Source organism: Eurosta solidaginis, chromosome X, assembly GCF_040869045.1.
Source record: "Eurosta solidaginis isolate ZX-2024a chromosome X, ASM4086904v1, whole genome shotgun sequence".
NCBI lineage: Eukaryota > Metazoa > Arthropoda > Insecta > Diptera > Tephritidae > Eurosta > Eurosta solidaginis.
The window spans coordinates 172,335,123-172,355,501 of record NC_090324.1 but is presented as its reverse complement, the minus strand read 5'-3'; the positions used below and the strand labels follow the sequence as shown (position 1 = coordinate 172,355,501).

General features: G+C 35.3%; 2 protein-coding genes and 1 pseudogene across 2 annotated transcripts in view; all 3 read right to left on the bottom strand.

Moving 5' to 3' along the window:
* The window catches only part of LOC137235480 (glutamate receptor ionotropic, kainate 2-like), a 364,653-nt gene that overhangs the window by 134,440 nt on the left and 209,834 nt on the right, over window positions 1-20,379 (bottom strand). The gene's annotated exons all lie outside the window — the stretch shown is intronic.
* LOC137234247 (uncharacterized) lies at window positions 4,541-19,843 on the bottom strand. Its single transcript, XM_067757859.1, has 5 exons — window positions 19,789-19,843; window positions 19,642-19,716; window positions 18,996-19,137; window positions 5,036-5,069; window positions 4,541-4,967 (listed from the first exon to the last, which is right to left on the bottom strand). Exons 1-5 carry the CDS (start codon window positions 19,841-19,843, stop codon window positions 4,773-4,775), a joined length of 501 nt encoding a protein of 166 aa, XP_067613960.1. The 3' UTR covers window positions 4,541-4,772.
* Window positions 9,193-16,354, bottom strand: LOC137234732 (gastrula zinc finger protein XlCGF48.2-like; annotated as a pseudogene).

The window sequence follows — 20,379 nt, the reverse complement described above, 5'->3', positions numbered from 1 at the left end:
ACAACAATATATGCTATATACGTAAGCATTCGAGCTCTGAATATAAAGCATTAATTATGAAAAGTTTCGTATCTGAACAATCGGTTGTGGGGATATATACTATATATAAGACCGATCTCATAAATTTTTTCAGACAACAATATGTGCAATATACGAAAGTATATGGTGAAGTTTGAAGCTTCAATCTGATACATTGAGGAAGATATGACAAAAATCCTCTTTTTCTGAAAAATCGGTTGTAGGGAGGATATATGCTATAGAGGTCCGATCCGGCCGGTTCCGACAAGTGTCTAATCGGACACCTATATACACCCGGTCTCCAAATTTTATCAAGATATCTCAAAAATTGAGGGACTAATTTGCATACAAACAGGCAGACGGACATGGCTAAATCAACAAAGCCCTACATCCTGATTATTTCGGTGTACTTAATGGTGGGTCTATCTATTTTCCTTTAAGGACTTATAATTTTGGGATTCGTGACTAAATTAATATACCATTTCATTTTCATTAAAGGTATAAAAATAGGTAGGTACTTTGTGTGAGGATGCAAAGTTTCAGGTTTTTTGTGGTCTGCATGTAAAAACTATGACTACAAATCACGTATTTCAAAAATATATGACGTAAACGTAACTATTTGATGAAATTTGTTGAAATTTGAAGCTTCTAGCCGTAAAAAAGGGGCAAAAATTACAGTTTATATGGGGTATATAATATATATACCACCGATCTCTATGATTTTTTCAGACAAAAATATACGCTATATACGTAAGCAATTGGTAAAATTTTAAGCTTTTAGCTGTTAAAATGGGGCAGATATAGCGCAAAGTTTTTATCTGAACAATCGGTTTTGTGAGATATATACTATAATAGCTTTACCAGGCGCACGTTGTAACGCCTGAGATCGAATGGATTATTTTTTCTGTTTTGTTTGTTGATAATTTAATTTATCGTTCTGTAAATTGAATTGAATTTTGTACGGATATTTGGTGAAATTTTCTGTTAAAACATTTTATTCTTGTATGTTATTGTATCTTATTTTATATTATTGTATTGCTTTTACCGCTGATGATTGTTGCTTTGATTACATTCCGAAGAAGCATGACTGGTGAGCCAATTTTCAGGCATTCCTTTTGGTTCTAAGCCGTATAGAAATTCATTTGGATCATTCACAATTATATCTTCATCTGTAACTGTGTCGATCGATTTATATTTCGTCACTTCACCAGGAAATCGATTTTGAAAGCGATCATTGATTTTGTTAACATGATCATTTTTTGGAGCTAAGATAGTTTTTTCGCATAGCCAAAAAACAAAAACATTTAAATTTAAAATTCTTAGGTCTGAAATATGAAAAACTTTCGTCTTGATCGAAGGAACCTCGAGCCAAAATTTGGTGATGATCGAAGTATAGCAAACACGTTTTCATAGGGAACACACACACAGAATTTGATTTTTATAGAAGATGTAGATAGACTGAAGCTAAACAATTTTTTTAACAGCGGCAGATTACTAAACGTCCAAAAGGAATAACAGCTAAACTCAACAATGCAGTCAAACTTTAGGTGTTAAAATAACTTAACATTCCACATTTTACTGAAGGTTTTAGGACTTAACGTCACATAGCTCCTTACCAATTTTAATTATCCTACCATTACGACATCCAGATATATGCAGTATAATATATTCCATTGGTATGGGAGGTGCCACGCCCCTTTTTCTCAATTCCATATTTTCTTGGTGGTGTTAAGGATTGACCTCAAATAACTCCTTACTGAATTTCAATGTTCTGGCATGTATACCTTCAAAGTTATGCAGTACCAAAGGTTCCAGTTGAATGGGAGGTTCCACGCCCCCTTTTTCCCAATTCCGCCTTTTCTTGGTGGTGTTAGGGATTGACCTCATATAACTCCTTACTGAATTTCCATGTTCTGGTATGAATATCTTTAAAGTTATGCATTACTAAAGATTCCATTTGTATGGGAGGTGCCACGCTCCCTTTCTCCAAATTCCGCATTTTCTTGGTGGTGTTAGGGATTGGCCTCATATAACTCCTCATTGAATTTCAATGTTCTGGCATGTATACCTTCTATGGTATGCAGTACCAAAGATTCAATTTGTATGGGAGGTGCCACGCCCCTTTTATATGTCGGAATTATTTTTAACGTAAAACCTTCCCGTTGATCGAAGGAACCCATAACCAAAATTTGGTGATGATTGATGTGTGGGAAATACGTTTCCATAGCGAACACACACACACAGAATTTGATTTATATATATATACTAGCAGACCCGTCAGACGTTGTTCTGTCCTAAATTTGGTCTATCTCCACTACATTTTAATAAACTTTTTCCGTCTAACTCTGCCTCCTCCCCCTCCCCCTCCTCACTTCTTCTTAATCCTTTTATTCACTCCTCCCTCCGTCTTTTCGCTTCATCTATCTCTATTTTTGTCTCACTATATCTCTTTCTCAGTCTCCTTCCGTCTTTTCTCTTCTCTAAAGTTTTTCCCATTCTTCTTCATCCCTTATTACCAGGCAAATCTAATAGAACGTATGTAAATAGTTATGTGGGTATTATTAATTCATGTCTTTATTTCGGCTTCGCATGCATATTTGTCAGTTTTGCCAGGTTAATGCAACTAAATCGAATATCACAATGAAAATTACTTTAAAGCTCTCGGCAATAACTTTCATTTGATATCCATATTACACACACATTCTAGGGGTTTCCGGGTCCAGGGTTTGCCCATATCTTGAGACTCTATTCACCCAGCGGTATGAAAACTACCCTGTACTAAAGCAATCATCAACAGCTTTCATTCGTTATCCATATTCTATAAACACATTCTAGGGGTACCCGCGTCCACGTTTTCGCTTATATCTCGAGACCCTAGTTACACGCGGGTACGAAAAATACCCCGTACCAAAGTACTCATAAACAGCTTACATTCAATACATATCCCAGGATTACCCAGGTCCACGTTTTGATCTCAAGACCCTATCCAGAACGGGATAAAATTAGCCTACGTCTGTCTCCTGGTTCTAAGCTACCCCTCCACCAATTTTCAGCCAAATATGTTCATCCGTTAATTCCTCTTCAATCACTCTTTATCTACTAAAAACAGCCCATCAAAACCCGTTGCGTATTTTTAAAGGTTTAAGCATTCAAATGGACATAGGGACAGAAAAAGCGACTTTGTTTTATACTATGTAGTGATAGTGATACATGCAAAAATACCAAAAAATGAAACTTTTTTGAAGAATTTTAAGGAAATGTTTAATATTTTTAACGAAAGATTATTTTTCAATAGATGTATGCATTCTTAACCATTTATGTTGCATTAACAAGTAACCATTTATGTTGCATAAATATGTATGTACATACCTATGTCAAGCTGATATGATATGAAAATACATACATATGACATCCATACATACCTATAAACCTCCCAATAAACATTTTTGTCAATTCTCAGTTTGAGATACATTTGAGAATCAGTCCATTTCTCACATTTCAAACATTAGTTTCCAAATGCATTTAAAATAACCGTTGATAGCATTCTCAAGCTAAAAGGCTCATTTTTAATATGGAATTTTTCTTTATTTTCAAATTGAGAATTTTTGGATTCTCAACTTTTTCTCAAACGATAATAAAGCGGAACGAAATGGAATCCAATCACTCTAATTTAATTGCTTCTTCAGTGTTACCTACGCTGTAAAAGAAATACCAAGTTTTAATAATAAGAGTTCTTTTTTATGAGTTTTGACAAATTTTTTAAATTTTCTTTATTCAGTTAATTCAAAAAAGTATATCAATGCAAAAAATTAGTTACATACCAGTTTTTCAACCATTTTTCTATTTTACTAAAATATACTGTAACAAATGTGTATACATTTTATATTGTTAAATGTTGATAGATACGTGAATAAAAAGTTAAAATTATATTATAAAAAAATTAAAATTATATTATAAAAAAACTATTATTTCATGAAAATCAAAAAACTAAGCATTAAATTCAATGTTACAAAAAAAGCATAGGATGTAGATAAACTCCCACTAGTTATATATACATGGTGAATACATTAAAATATTATTTCATGTTGATTAATTACACATATAGGTAAACAAAAAACTTAGGCACAAAAATTTTAGGTTTCGAAGAAAAGTGCAGATGAGGTACAAAAGTTCCCATTAGTGACATGTATACAAGCCTAACATATTAGGTGTGTTCATCTACAAAAAAATTATTACTGGAAGTTACGAATTTCTGTCATTGCTCATACAAAACATCAACAATTAGTAAATTCCAGTAACAATTTTTTTGTAAATGAATAGGCCTATTATTTCACATAAATAAAAAAAAAATTTACATAAAAGGTTACAGAAAATGCATATCAGCTACAAAAACTCCTACGGGTTACACATATAAATGTTCTTTCAATTTAGTTGAAGAAGTGAAAAGAATTTAATACAAAAATTCAAAATAAATTTTTGTAGTTCAAAAATATAACAGAAATATCCTGCGTTTTTAAGAAAAAGGAAATATTAAATAATAAATAAATTAATTAATTAAATGCATCTAATAATTATTATATATAGATTATAATCTATTGCAAGCTGGTATTCTTCTGTTTTTCGTATTCAACCTTTTTATTCAGCATAGTACTAGCGTGTTGGAAGAAGTTGATTGTCGCTCGTTCAAACCTACTTTCGTTGGCCACATTAGGAAATTTGAGACAAAAGGCTTCTAAATATAGTCAACAAAATAACTAAAGCCACAACATATGATCATACGCGTAATTACGTTTCAGTGCTCCTGTTACACTTAGCGCACTAGCTGGTGTCTTTGTTTTAGTTCCTTGCCAGGAATACGATTGCGCAACATTGTCAGTTATTATTTTGCGCCAAGCCATTTTTATGAATTTAGATGTACTTGCACAGATGATGGTCTGCAGTTCAGCTACCTGGAAAAAATAAACACGTATAAAATAGCTGGATTTCAACTGAATAGCTAAATTGTTAGGATATTCACCAAATCGTTATATTTATTCTCAGAGTGAACAATTGTGGTGTGTCGCAAACTCGGCAAAGGAGTGGAGGCACCAAAATCGTGTTAGGATTATTTTTTAAAACGAAAGAAATAGTGAAAATTAAAATTAGCACAATAATTTACCTTGTATAATAAAATGTGGCGGGGCTCCTCGGACGGTGTTAGCTCTGGTTCGCACAACGATCGCTGGAAAAGTAGACGGTTGCCTTGTCGAGGACAACCGTTGAACCGCGGAAAAAGTCTCCGGTTTTAAGCGGAAGCTTCCCCACATAGTTGTACCGGCATGCATGTATATGTGTACGGACAACATAACCCTACCCATGTACACCTATACATGCATGTGGGCGAACTAGTCGTCGATAATATGGTGATATTAGGGTGGCGCAAATTAATGAGAATTTAGGCGTCGGGCCTAAACATGCCGGCCCCCTAGCGATACGCAACAGCCCAGACTACGCCCGAGCGTCCCCGACCACGATTTGTCTTAAAACTAGATTCTAAAATTAAATGGTGCGCGCCGGATGGCGCGACGGCATCCTCCTTGCCTTCGCCGTGACCTAGAGCTAGGACGATAAGAAAAAATTAATGGAAACCGTATGATATATTTCTTGCCATTCATATAAAACTTCATTTGTTTCGGAAAAGGTACATGTTTAAACTTGCACTAAACTAAATAATCCTAAATAACCATTAGGGTATGCTAGATCGGGTGTGTCCCCGAAAGCACCCAACCAAAGATGGTGCTTTGGGCCAGCAGCGAGCCAAACGATGGTGGTGTGTATGCTAATTTTGAGCGATCAGCTGTTAGTTGCCCTACTTGGTAAAGTTTACAATGATTGAATTCGCATTAAACACAGTAAACGTATTAATTGTTAGCCTGTTTCATAAAAATATTTGTTGTAAATAAGAGTTTAAAACGTTTAATTATATCTAAAAATTATTTCGCTGAATGAGCAACCCATACAAATAAATACATATATAGGTGTTTCTTATTTTTCAAATGTCCCGGAAAATTTTTCAAAATCCCGGGAATTTGGCTCAAATTTGAGGTTTGTCCCGGGAACCCGAAATAAAATCTGGCAACCCTAATTTCTACTCAAGTTTTGATTTTCCATTTATGAATTAAACTGACATATTTTATCAGAAAAAGTACTTTCGTGTAATTGCAAGTGTTTCGTAATGTGCGTGGCCTCTTTCCCCGCACGTTATGTGCCTGGGTCTTTAGTGCCTTATTCTGTTTATTTTTGTGTTTGATTTTAGTGGTTTGCTGGGTGAGAGCTAATTCTACTAACTTGATCTTATTTTAAGGTTTCTTTAAGATAAACATAACAGAAATCTCCTTCGAAAAATCAATTGAAGTCGTATGTCAGTTTTCATAATCAAATTTAGTTTTAACTTCAGGAAACCTTTTGAGATTTTTCATAATTTGATTTATATTCAAAATCAAAAGGACTTTATAAATTCAAACAATTTTAGCAACTGCTATCATTTTCAAACTTCGAGTAGATATCGAAATAAGTTTGTTTTCGAATTTGTGATCCAATACCGTTCTATTCATGAACACTTAAGCCAATTTAGTAAAAAAAAAAAAACTGTCTTTAATACTTATTTAACAATAAGGTGTGGAGCTAGGTATGTAGTTAGAAATGTGTTATCAACTGTCAAAAGAACGGTTTTTCCATTGCAAACCTGACTTATTTTTATTATGTACAACTTTCATTAACGGATTCGTAGGGTTTTCCCCCCAAACAAGTTTGGTATTTGCTTGAATTACCGATTCCACAGCCGACAAGTCAGTGGCATCTACAAACGTATGCTCAATTCCAAGTCTTGACATAACTTGCCTTCTCAATCTCAAAGTTCCGCCATAAACATCATCTCCTACAACCAAATGATCACCAGCAGTTAACAAAGAAAAAATAGCGATTGTAACACCAAGCCCAGATGCAAAAGCTAAACCATATTATGTCAACCACCGTTTTTACTACTGCCATAGTAAATTCAACAGTGACGATGGTGGCATACTAGGCTCTACTCCTTTTCGGAGACCTCGATAAAGCACCCTAATGCTCACTTGTGAGGCAAAGAAAATTCTCTTTGTCAGGCAGCGATTCAAGTAGTTCATAGGGAAACACAAACATCATGTACCTAAATACGTAAATCGTTAGTAAAACACGGGAAAAATTGCTCTTTTCTTGGGTATCTCTCTTCACATAACAAACTTATGTATCTGACATCGCCACTTTCGATAGAATACTCAACTCGAGTCTTAGGAAGTAACCTTGATGCGATGACGCATATGAGGTTCCATACCGAATACAAAAAATGTATGGTTTTGGTGTTAATTTTAGCAATATGTGGCAACAACAACATACGTATGTATATACTAATTTGGTTGTAATAATCAGCACTCTAATCCTATGATAACATGTTTCTACATGCAGAGCTATGCATACCACATGAATAATGTACTTACATCAAGACAAGTGCTGCCGTTTTCGTTGTCAGCGCGACCGTAGATACAGAAAGATTTACCCGCACTGAGTATGCCACTGCCAAACCGCAACAGGCGAGGAAGCATTGTAGATAACGTATGCCAAAGCGTGAGCCTAATCAGTGATGATGAAAAAAGTTTGCATTTATTGTGGTTAAGTAACCGTTCTCGCAAAAATTTACTGTGTTGAGTAGCTAGCTCACCAAATATATCCTCAGCATGCTTGGATAACCACGATAACCGTCGAATAATATTTGTTAGCGAAGAATTTGTGACTGTTTCCAACTCAGCGAGCTGAAGGTCATCCTGTTGGTAACTGATCTTGACACATTAAAAAGTTCGAGAGAGTGTTTCGGCAGAGACATGTTTCATCTTCGGGATAAACTCTGAAGCAACGTAATAAAGTTCAATACATATAAATTTGGTCAATATAAATAATAGCATAGACCTTTTAAAAAATGCTACCCATACCTTTGTTTTCATTCGATATAATCTCTCAAGCATTGCGATCTTACTCCATGCATGAGAATTCAAATTTTCGATAGTATGATTTGTTATTGATCGGAAACGGTCTTGACCAGCTGTGTCCCATAGTTGGAGCTTTATCTGAGTACCATCTCCCATTTCTATCAAGCGAGCAAAAAAGTCGACACCAACTGTAGGATCGGATAGCTCAACACCGTACTATCGCCAATTAAAATTAGACGAAATTGATTATAAAAAATGGGCACCATGATTGTACGAAAGTCAGCACCAACATGACTGAACAGTACTCTCACATTTATTATTCACTTTTAAGTAAAACTTTTGGTACCGTAAAACAATAGTAGTCGCCTTTTTCAGGTACTTCTGCCTTAGCGATCCATTCATCATTTTGTTCATCGTAAACTGAAACCCAATTTGAATATCCGCCACCCACAGCACATAATTGATTGTCGACAGAAATGGAACCAGTGACGTTGTCCAAATAACAAATATAAGTCCATTTGTAAATCCCTGGATCGTAACGCTCCACTATTATAGAGCGTCCCCCAGTACAAATATGTGTCCACTGTGCACAGTGGCACTAGCCAAATAATGTGTTTCATTCATATCAGCACATTGAGTCCAGCAGTTCGTTATGGGATCATAGCATTTAAAAGATTTTAATTCCCTTCCATTATTACCACCCATTACATAAATTTTGTGATTGAAAGCCACCGCGCAAGCGCCACAACGTGGTGTAATCATATTACTTCCTAATCTCCATCCTTGTGAAACGTTATATATTTCTACTGATCTTAAAGCATTATTTGAACATCCACCGATTGCATAAATTTTTTCATTTAATATTGCAACACAATGATAGAATCGTGGTAAATTCATTGCTTGCAACTGTATAAATGTGTTTGGTTTGAAATTCCAGCTGCGCACTCCATTAATGGGACTTCCGTCACGTTTACCGCCCACAAATTAAATTTTCACCAATAAAAATTACTCCAAACTTGTCTAGATTTATGATAATATCAACCCACTTTTGCCATACGTCCTCAGTTTTGTTACATTGATAAATGGTTCCACTCTTTCGGTTGAGATCCAAAAGTGATTTTTTCTTACAAAATAAAAAGTCCAAAATATGAACATACACAGCAAAATCAAAGTCCTCGAAAGAACATTGAGGCTATTTATCCCGAAAGTTATTTGGGTACACTTTTATCTTTAACAGTTCTTAAAATTTATTCAAAATCAAAAGGAAAATTTTGGGCTGTAGGATTATAATGTACGTTATAGTTTCATAATTTGATTTTTCCCACAGTTCAAGCATATTGTTTTACTTAATATGCATATTAATTATAGCTTACATATATCTCTTAATTAAGAGACATTAAATCTTCCTTAAGGTTGTCTGAAATAGTACGGATTGGCGTTGAGGAAATGTTGTATTGGGAAGAAAAGTTATGTTTATCTACATCACCATCTTCAATATTTATGACACGACTTTGTTGTATATGTATTAAAAGTAGTTGTAATGATTTATCACAAAACCTACAATGCAATACTTTATGAGCAGGGCCTTGTGCATTAATATTTAAAAGTTGCGTATTTGATCCCAAATTAAGATACGGGTGGTGATTCACTTGATGCGGAGCAATATTCGTATCGTGATTGTTAATATTATTATTGGTATTACTAGTATTTATGTTATTGTTATGGCTGTGGGAACGTTTATGTTAACGCAAGCTGGAAGGTTGAGTATAACCTTTTGAACAAACCGAGCTGTTATGCGTTAATATGTGGCCACGACAATCTGTTTGCTGACGATACCCTTTCCCACAAACATCACAGCTAAATTGCGGCCCCCCTGTATGCGTAGGTTCATGATAGATTTGATGTATTTTCTGATGCAAGGACCTTTTTCACAATATCGACATTCAAAACGCTTCTCACCATGTTGACGCACATGATCTTGAAAATGCAATTGCGTATAGTTTTCAAATGTTTCCTTGCAAATATGACATGTATATGTTGACGTCATATGAAAGTTCATATGATGCCGTTGCCAATGTAATTGACTACGAAAATGACCCCAGCGGGGTCAACTACGATAATGTTTGCCACATTTGTCACATATCAGCGAATCTAAACGCGAATGCTTCTATTTGTGTTGAGACAAAAGGAATTTCGATTTAAATGCCTTAGAGCAAATACTACAAGTGTATGCTGCATTGTGGATGTACGAGTAATGGGTGCTCTGTTAGAAGTGCGCTTTTTGGGAATATTGCAAAACAAATGTTGCATTGCACGGTGAGTGCTCGTTTAACAAAATATTCATTGGCGGCACCGTCATCGCTTTCATCCTCGCTACTACTACTACCGCCATAATTCAATGGATCTAAAACACTTAGTGTTTTAGCTATGGTTATAGCAGAATTAACTTCGTTCATTTCTAAGTCAGATTCTGCTTTTAAAATTTCCAAAGTTTCCATATCTATCGTTTCGGTATTGCTTTCATCCACTAATGGTACCATATACCAAAACCTGCAAAGAAAAGAAAAAATCCATTAATAAATGTATAAATGGACATCGCAAAAGTGTTACAACTGACGGCGCGGCCGACGCCGCAGTTGGAGCACCCTTTTTGCGATGCCGGTATACCTAAAACCAAGCGGTGTGAAGTTAGCCCCCCCAACTAAAAATTTTTAATTTTTTAAAATGCTAATCGTTTGATAGTCGTTTGATAATGATTGATACACTTCGATATTCGTTTGATAGTTATTCGTTTGTTAGAAAAACGAAATTTTTTAAAATATCTATGTGAAGTTAGCCCCCCCAACTAAAAATTTTTAATTTTTTACAACGCTAATCGTTTGATAGTCGTTTGATACACTTCGATATTCGTTTGATAGTTATTCGTTTGTTAGAAAAACGACATTTTTTAAAATATCTATGTGAAGTTAGCCCCCCCAACTAAAAATTTTTAATTTTTTAAAACGCTAATCGTTTGATAGTCGTTTGATACACTTCGATATTCGTTTGATAGTTATTCGTTTGTTAGAAAAACGACATTTTTTAAAATATCTATGTGAAGTTAGCCCCCCAACTAAAAATTTTTAATTTTTTAAAACGCTAATCGTTTGATAGTCGTTTGATAATGATTGATACATTTCGATATTCGTTTGATAGTTATTCGTTTGTTAGAAAAACGAAATTTTTTAAAATATCTATGTGAAGTTAGCCCCCCCCAACTAAAAATTTTTAATTTTTTAAAACGCTAATCGTTTGATAGTCGTTTGATAATGATTGATACACTTCGATATTCGTTTGATAGTTATTCGTTTGTTAGAAAAACGACATTTTTTAAAATATCTATGTGAAGTTAGCCCCCCCAACTAAAAATTTTTAATTTTTTAAAACGCTAATCGTTTGATAGTCGTTTGATAATGATTGATACACTTCGATATTCGTTTGATAGTTATTCGTTTGTTAGAAAAACGAAATTATTTAAAATATCTATGTGAAGTTAGCCCCCCAACTAAAAATTTTTAATTTTTTAAAACGCTAATCGTTTGATAGTCGTTTGATAATGATTGATACACTTCGATATTCGTTTGATAGTTATTCGTTTGTTATAAAAACGACATTTTTTAAAATATCTATGTGAAGTTAGCCCCCCAACTAAAAATTTTTAATTTTTTAAAACGCTAATCGTTTGATAGTCGTTTGATAATGATTGATACACTTCGATATTCGTTTGATAGTTATTCGTTTGTTAGAAAAACGAAATTTTTTAAAATATCTATGTGAAGTTAGCCCCCCAACTAAAAATTTTTAATTTTTTAAAACGCTAATCGTTTGATAGTCGTTTGATAATGATTGATACACTTCGATATTCGTTTGATAGTTATTCGTTTGTTAGAAAAACGACATTTTTTAAAACATCTATGTGAAGTTAGCCCCCCCAACTAAAAATTTTTAATTTTTTAAAACGCTAATCGTTTGATAGTCGTTTGATAATGATTGATACACTTCGATATTTGTTTGATAGTTATTCGTTTGTTAGAAAAACGACATTTTTTAAAATATCTATGTGAAGTTAGCCCCCCCAACTAAAAATTTTTAATTTTTTAAAACGCTAATCGTTTGATAGTCGTTTGATAATGATTGATACACTTCGATATTCGTTTGATAGTTATTCGTTCGTTAAAAAAAATTTAAATATCTACATATGTCAAATTGCCCCCAGTTGATAATTTTTCAGGCTCTAGAGGCCTAGGAGCTCGAAGCTATGTCTATGTCATTCTCTGGTTGATAATACGTGATAATGCAACTGGCTGCACTCCCCTCGTTGCGACTCTTAAGTTAGAAGGGCATACAAATTTTATGTCATTTTTATATATAGGAAGAAGATAAACATTAATTTCAGGGTACCTCTTATCCGTAGTTTTGATTATATCTGTTAAACGGCTTTAAATAAACCAAATAGTTTACTTTTATGTCATCAGCATCTTTATTTGATATCCATTTTGTACAATTACATAAAAAATTCCGGGGTCCCTAATATGGGTTTCGACACCATAGGCAATAATAATAAAAAAGACTTTAGCCGATTGTCATATCCAATAGGTATACAAAATTTCATGAGAATCGGTCCAGCTGTTTCGGAGGAGTATGGTAACGAAAATTGGGCCACGAGAATTTTATAAGGAGAGTTACATACATATGTACAAACTTACATACAAGTTCAATTAATAAAAGAGTGTTAAAAATATTAAAATTTCATGTGAAGTTAATCCCCCAATTGATAAGTTATAATTTTTTCGAGTTGGGTACATGTATGCATATTTTTCTGAGTTTTGGTATTTTTTCATACCGAATTTTGGTCCCAAAAATAAACGCGTTGTGGCAACAATATAATGGAGTAGAATTCAAAACTACATACATACATATATTAAAATTTAAACCTATATTTTTGCATTGATTGTTGTGCCGTTAACTTCAAGTGATAGCCACGTCGGCGCTGACGAAAATCAACATACTGTAGACCATTTAGTTGAATAATTAGGGCTGATCACATTCAACACGGCGTCTACCGACTACAACCACAATAAAGATAAGCTTGGCGACAACCGTAGCGAATGTCAGGGTCAAATAGATTATATTGCACAGAGTAGTGGGTGATGAAAGCAAGTCTTTTCTGTGACGTTGTAACCGTGTGCAACTCCAGAACTTCTAGGAAAGCGAGACCGCCCAAGGCAGGAACTGCACTGGAGGGATGACGCAAACGTATATATTCTGTAGTTGCAAACAGTGCACAACGGGACAGGTACTAAGAGATTGTGTCCACGACGTGCTTGTGTGTTTTTGCTGGAAAATATAGGGGAAGATGGGGGCGGGGGCTGATGCTCGGCATTGCTCCTGACTGTGCTACTATGATTGTAGTGATGGGTTGGAGCGGCCGTAAGAGTAGGAGGCGCCGATCGGCGCCAGCAACAGCGGGCAGTAGATATAGTATGCAAAGCAGGGTTGCTGCTGGAGTGTTGCACAGTGTTGCTTCCGCGGCATATTTCTATAGATAGTCATAAGTGAAGCCAACTGAATCTTAATCAGGTTATGCTACGCCTCACATTTTTAGAAATTTTGCGCGCCCAACGCTTTTATTCCCAACCCATCACTACAATCATAGTAGCACAGTCAGGAGCAATGCCGAGCATCAGCCCCCGCCCCCATCTTCACCTATCTTTTCCAGCAAAAACACACAAGCACGTCGTGGACACAATCTCTTAGTACCTGTCCCGTTGTGCACTGTTTGCAACTACTGAATATATACGTTTGCGCCATCCCTCCAGTGCAGTTCCTGCCTTGGGCGGTCTCACTTTCCTAGAAGTTCTGGAGTTGCACACGGTTACAACGTCACAGAAAAGACTTGCTTTCATCACCCACTACTCTGTGCAATATAATCTATGTGATCCTGACATTCGCTACGGTTGTCGCCAAGCTTATCTTTATTGTGGTTGTAGTCTGTAGACGCCGTGTTGAATGTGATCAGCCCTAATTATTCAACTAAATGGTCTACAGTATGTTGATTTTCGTCGGCGCCGACGTGGCTATCACTTGAAGTTAACGGCACAACAATCAGTGCAAAAATATAGGTTTAAATTTTAATATATGTATGTAGTTTTGAATTCTACTCCATTATATTGTTGCCACAACGCGTTTATTTTTGGGACCAAAATTCGTTATGAAAAAATACCAAAACTCAGAAAAATATGCATACATGTACCCAACTCGAAAAAATTATAACTTATCAATTGGGGGATTAACTTCACATGAAATTTTAATATTTTTAACATTCTTTTATTAATTGAACTTGTATGTAAGTTTGTACATATGTATGTAACTCTCCTTATAAAATTCTCGTGGCCCAATTTTCGTTACCATACTCCTCCGAAACAGCTGGACCGATTCTCATGAAACTTTGTATACCTATTGGATATGACAATCGGCTAAAGTCTTTTTTATTATTATTGCCTATGGTGTCGAAACCCATATTAGGGACCCCGGAATTTTTTATGTAATTGTACAAAATGGATATCAAATAAAGATGCTGATGACATAAAAGTAAACTATTTGGTTTATTTAAAGCCGTTTAACAGATATAATCAAAACTACGGATAAGAGGTACCCTGAAATTAATGTTTATCTTCTTCCTATATATAAAAATGACATAAAATTTGTATGCCCTTCTAACTTAAGAGCCGCAACGAGGGGAGTGCAGCCAGTTGCATTATCACGTATTATCAACCAGAGAATGACATAGACATAGCTTCGAGCTCCTAGGCCTCTACAGCCTGAAAAATTATCAACTGGGGGCAATTTGACATATGTAGATATTTAAATTTTTTTTAACGAACGAATAACTATCAAACGAATATCGAAGTGTATCAATCATTATCAAACGACTATCAAACGATTAGCGTTTTAAAAAATTAAACATTTTTAGTTGGGGGGGCTAACTTCACATAAATATTTTAAAAAATTTCGTTTTTCTAACAAACGAATAACTATCAAACGAATATCGAAGTGTATCAATCATTATCAAACGACTATCAAACGATTAGCGTTTTAAAAAATTAAAAATTTTTAGTTGGGGGCGCTAACTTCACATAGATATTTTAAAAAATTTCGTTTTTCTAACAAACGAATAACTATCAAACGAATATCGAAGTGTATCAATCATTATCAAACGACTATCAAACGATTAGCGTTTTAAAAAATTAAACATTTTTAGTTGGGGGGGCTAACTTCACATAGATATTTTAAAAAATTTCGTTTTTCTAACAAACGAATAACTATCAAACGAATATCGAAGTGTATCAATCATTATCAAACGACTGTCAAACGATTAGCGTTTTAAAAAATTAAAAATTTTTAGTTGGGGGGGCTAACTTCACATAGATATTTTAAAAAATGTCGTTTTTCTAACAAACGAATAACTATCAAACGAATATCGAAGTGTATCAATCATTATCAAACGACTATCAAACGATTAGCGTTTTAAAAAATTAAAAATTTTTAGTTGGGGGGGCTAACTTCACATAGATATTTTAAAAAATTTCGTTTTTCTAACAAACGAATAACTATCAAACGAATATCGAAGTGTATCAATCATTATCAAACGACAATCAAACGATTAGCGTTTTAAAAAATTAAACATTTTTAGTTGGGGGGGCTAACTTCACATAAATATTTTAAAAAATTTCGTTTTTCTAACAAACGAATAACTATCAAACGAATATCGAAGTGTATCAATCATTATCAAACGACTATCAAACGATTAGCGTTTTAAAAAATTAAAAATTTTTAGTTGGGGGGGCTAACTTCACATAGATATTTTAAAAAATTTCGTTTTTCTAACAAACGAATAACTATCAAACGAATATCGAAGTGTATCAATCATTATCAAACGACTATCAAACGATTAGCGTTTTAAAAAATTAAAATTTTTTAGTTGGGGGGGCTAACTTCACATAGATATTTAAATTTTTTTTTCTAACAAACGAATAACTATCAAACGAAAATAGAAGCGTATCAATCATTATCAAACGACTATCAAACGATTAGCATTTTAAAAAATTAAAAATTTTTAGTTGGAGGGGCTAACTTCACACCGCTCTAAAACCAGAACGAAATCTGAACAAACCGTCTCCTGGACTATACAACCAGCCACCTAGAAATAAAAGAAAGTTAATTAATTACATTAAATAAAAAAAACATTTATCATTAATAAAATTAGTTCATGAATTTACCATACTTACCGCTGTCACCATTCTCCAACCACGCGTAAAAATGAAAAGAATGTAGCAATCTACCGTTTGCTTCAATTCTGTGGAATTTACGTTATATACATAGGTATGTATCCATATTCGCGAGTATTTTTTTTCGTTGTATCTGCCTTTGCCGCTGGTATGCTTATACCAGTGCGCGGACTTTAAGTAATGAAAATGTTGGTAGTGGTGGATTTTTCCCATGTGCCAAAAATACTGCCATAAAACCACCGACATGTTATCTTACTTTTAAACTTTATTTTCGTTCAGAATTGTGCACACAAACCGATGAAAGTAGCGCAATCCTACATTTATTTTGCGAACATGCATGTATTATATGTACTATGGTCTGTAAGTTCTCTTGAAGCAAACTACTTTATTCTTAACTCTTTTCCTTCTTCTTATTAGTTATTTCTTGTCTTTCCGGGACGAGGAATTGCAAATAAAATTTCGCAATAAAAATAATTGCAGACATACCAATCAGCTTATCATAACCAGAAGAAACATCTTTTTGAAAACAAAGAACTTACGATTCCTTTGTTAAAATTGAGTTTTTTCTTCACAGAAAGGCTCGCAAAATTGGGTAGTTGGGTTTTTGTCACCTTGGAAATTTATTTGGGTGTACTCGAAAAATCAATACATTGACCTAATGATAGCAGTATTCAGTGGGAGTAGGAAATTAAAACGGGTCAAAAATTTATCCACCTATCAATGAAGTGCTAAAGTCCGTGCACTGACTGCCCATATACTTGTACCAACGTATGTACATATATATGCCGAGTTTTAAGCCGGAGTCATTGGTGCCGTATGTCGTAACGCTGTATCCGTATCCCTAACGTAATCAGCTGTTTATCGTTACGACGGTAAACCAAAACCCAATTGGTTGGCTACGATACGGTTACGACCTTAGCGGCACCAATAATCGATTGCATTGATTCTCATAAGATTGGTCGAATCAGCTGTTATAAGGTTACCGATACGGTTACCGATAAAGCACCAATGACTCCAGCTTTAAATGTACATTGCATTAGGGATGCATAAAAAGATGCAAACGGGTACCCAACAACCCGTTTCTGGAAAATCGGTATCGGAGCCAAATACACTTCGGGAACCGTACCTTTTAGTAAAGACCATCAATAAAATAGGACTACAAGCGTAATTGGGAACAGTTGAATAAATAATCGAAGGGCAATACAAAAGAATGGTTCATTCGACAAATTTTCACCTCGTCCAAAACGAAGATTTTATATTTTTTCTTTATATAGCATAAAATTTTGCTGACCAAACATTTTTTTTTTGTGCCCGGCAGGAAAGTTGTTGGTTTTTAGCACCAACAACACAAATAACAATGACTCGCAAGATCCCACCTTATACACCCTCTACCCGGTTCGGTACCAAAATGTGAGTACCAAGCAACTTAAATGTCCATTTTTCTGCAGCACTAGCATGCCTGAGTAGCGGAAGCGCTACCGGATGACACAAAAATAAACAGAATAAGGCACTAAAGACCCAGGCACATAACGTTCGGGGAAAGAGGCCACGCACATAACGTACGCGAGATGAATATATTCTCGTAGGCATTTAGACATGTTTTCACCCTACTCACGCGCGAAATCTCAAAAGCGCCCGATAATAGAATTGGGGCTTACTCGCCGCCGAACGCGTGACACAGTCATAATCACTCAACGAGTTTCGTTTGTTTTTTCTTCCAACTTCTCTGAATAGAATGACCCGCTACGCTTCGTTGCGCAAGAGAACAGAGCGCCAGGCCGCTCGCTACGCCAAACCATGCCCGCTATGTAACGCGCGGCATCCGATTCGATCGTGCACTGTTTATAGGGCGAAGACCCCTCTGCAAAGACTGCGCGAGATCATTCGCCTGGACTACTGCCAGAATTGTCTATCGATGGTGCATCGGGCGGCGACGTTTATGCCGACATTATGACGCCGGGCACGAGGCGGATAGGCGTTGAAGCATAAAATTGTGGATCCGCCAATCGGATATGCTCGTACGGAGCCGCGACGCGGGGGTCGACGTGATAGGTTGGGCTGACGCGCTTGAAATCATGGACGCAGACTGCATGTGTGGTCACCGTCCTGCTCTGTCCATGTTTGCCCCTGAACCTAATAAAGCAGCCGGTTTCGCCGGCGGCGTCGGACTTCGGCAGTGCTAACTCTCGCGCCAGCCGACGGTCGATCGTTGTGCGAGGGGAACATGCGTCTATGAGTGCACCGATGAGGTGCAAACGTCGCTGGTTCATATCCGGCTCGAAGGACCATGAACAATTGTGGTGTGTCGCAAACTCGGCAAAGGAGTGGAGACACCACAATCGTGTTAGGATTATTTTTTATAACGAAAGAAAGAAAGGCGAGAGATATTTCTCGTTATAATATTGGTCTTTATTATAGTGAAACTTAAAATTAGCACAATAATTTACCTTGTATAATAAAATGTGGCGGGGCTCCTCGGACGGTATTAGCTCTGGTTCGCACAACGATCGCTGGAAAAGTAGACGGTTGCCTTGTCGAGGACATGTACACCTATACATACATGTGGGCGAACTAGTCGTCGATAATATGGTGCTATTAGTGTGGCGCAAATTAATGAGAATTTAGGTGTCGGGCCTAAACACAGAGCTTTGCTTTTGCTTCAAACTCGGAAAATTCATGCACTTCTGAAAAAGGTTTTTGCGGTAAAATCTTCTTCCTTTTTACAGTTGCAGAACTAGCGCCTAATTTAACTCCTTCCAATACCCTCTTTAACAACTTTTGTGTTGATTGATTTTCTGAAATTATTGAATTTATAGATATGTATGAATATTAGAAAAATATTTGCATGAAATAATTATATATATGGAAACTACGCCTCGTTTCAAGATTTTCTACTGGGGTGTTGCCACCAATGTGATTTTTTCTTTTAAGTATTATGCAAGATATGCCAATAGGGGTATCAAATGAAAGATATGTATTTTAAGTCGTATACCAAATAAAGTACTTTCAAGGGGGATTATCATTATATATACACGGTTTGACTGATTTTGAGTAAGGACAGTATTCTTCATTCCAAAATTTTTTTAACTGTTCAATCAAATTTTTCACAATATTTTCGAGTATTCCATTTTTCCATACAACGTAAGGACAAAATTTATATTTTGTATACTAAAGTTATACTAAAAATTCCATACTCGAAAATGTTATGAAAAACCTGACTAAAACTATAAAAGGTATTCAAGTTGAACATATCGCACACTAATTCAAAAAATTTCAACAAATAAATAAACAAATATTACCCTTTGATAAATTTGTTCTCCATTCATCTATTTTCTTGTCTAAGGCATCAATATTCCTATTTAAATTATCCAAATCTGAAAAATGAACGGTAATATACTATTAGTATAAACAATTTCAAATAAACAATGAATAGTCAAAAACCTTACCTTGTTTGGTAACTTGGTTATCTCCAGTAGACAAAAATGTGATGTTAAAATCCATCTATGAGTGAACAAGTGCTAAAAATACGAATTCGGTATTTTCAAAGTTATGACATTGTTTAGGCCACAGGCCTAAATATATCCCCCCCCCCCCCTCCCCCCCTCCTAACATAACTTTCTTTGGTTATTTTCTTTCGTTACTACCACCCACATATTCTTGTGATCACTATACACACGGGTATGTGTGAGTGGTAGTACGTATGTATCCTAGATTTTTACCGTTGTGATCCCGCGGTACGGCAACTTTGTTGCCGGGAAACCCAACGAAGGAGCTGTATCGTGGGTTCATCGGCTCATGTAGCAAAGAGTCTCGTCCTCTTTTAATCCAGCAGCCAGCAAATGAACACGTAATCACACGTTCACGTAAGTTGTCAATTTCATAAAATATATTTAATAATTTCCGAAAATATATTTAATATTTTCATTTTCACAACATCTGTTAAAATCTTCCTTAACACTTGTTGTATTTACATTCATTGAATAAAACAACACTGTGAATTCCTTTTTATTAATGCGAAACCTTTTTGGTGTTTTTAT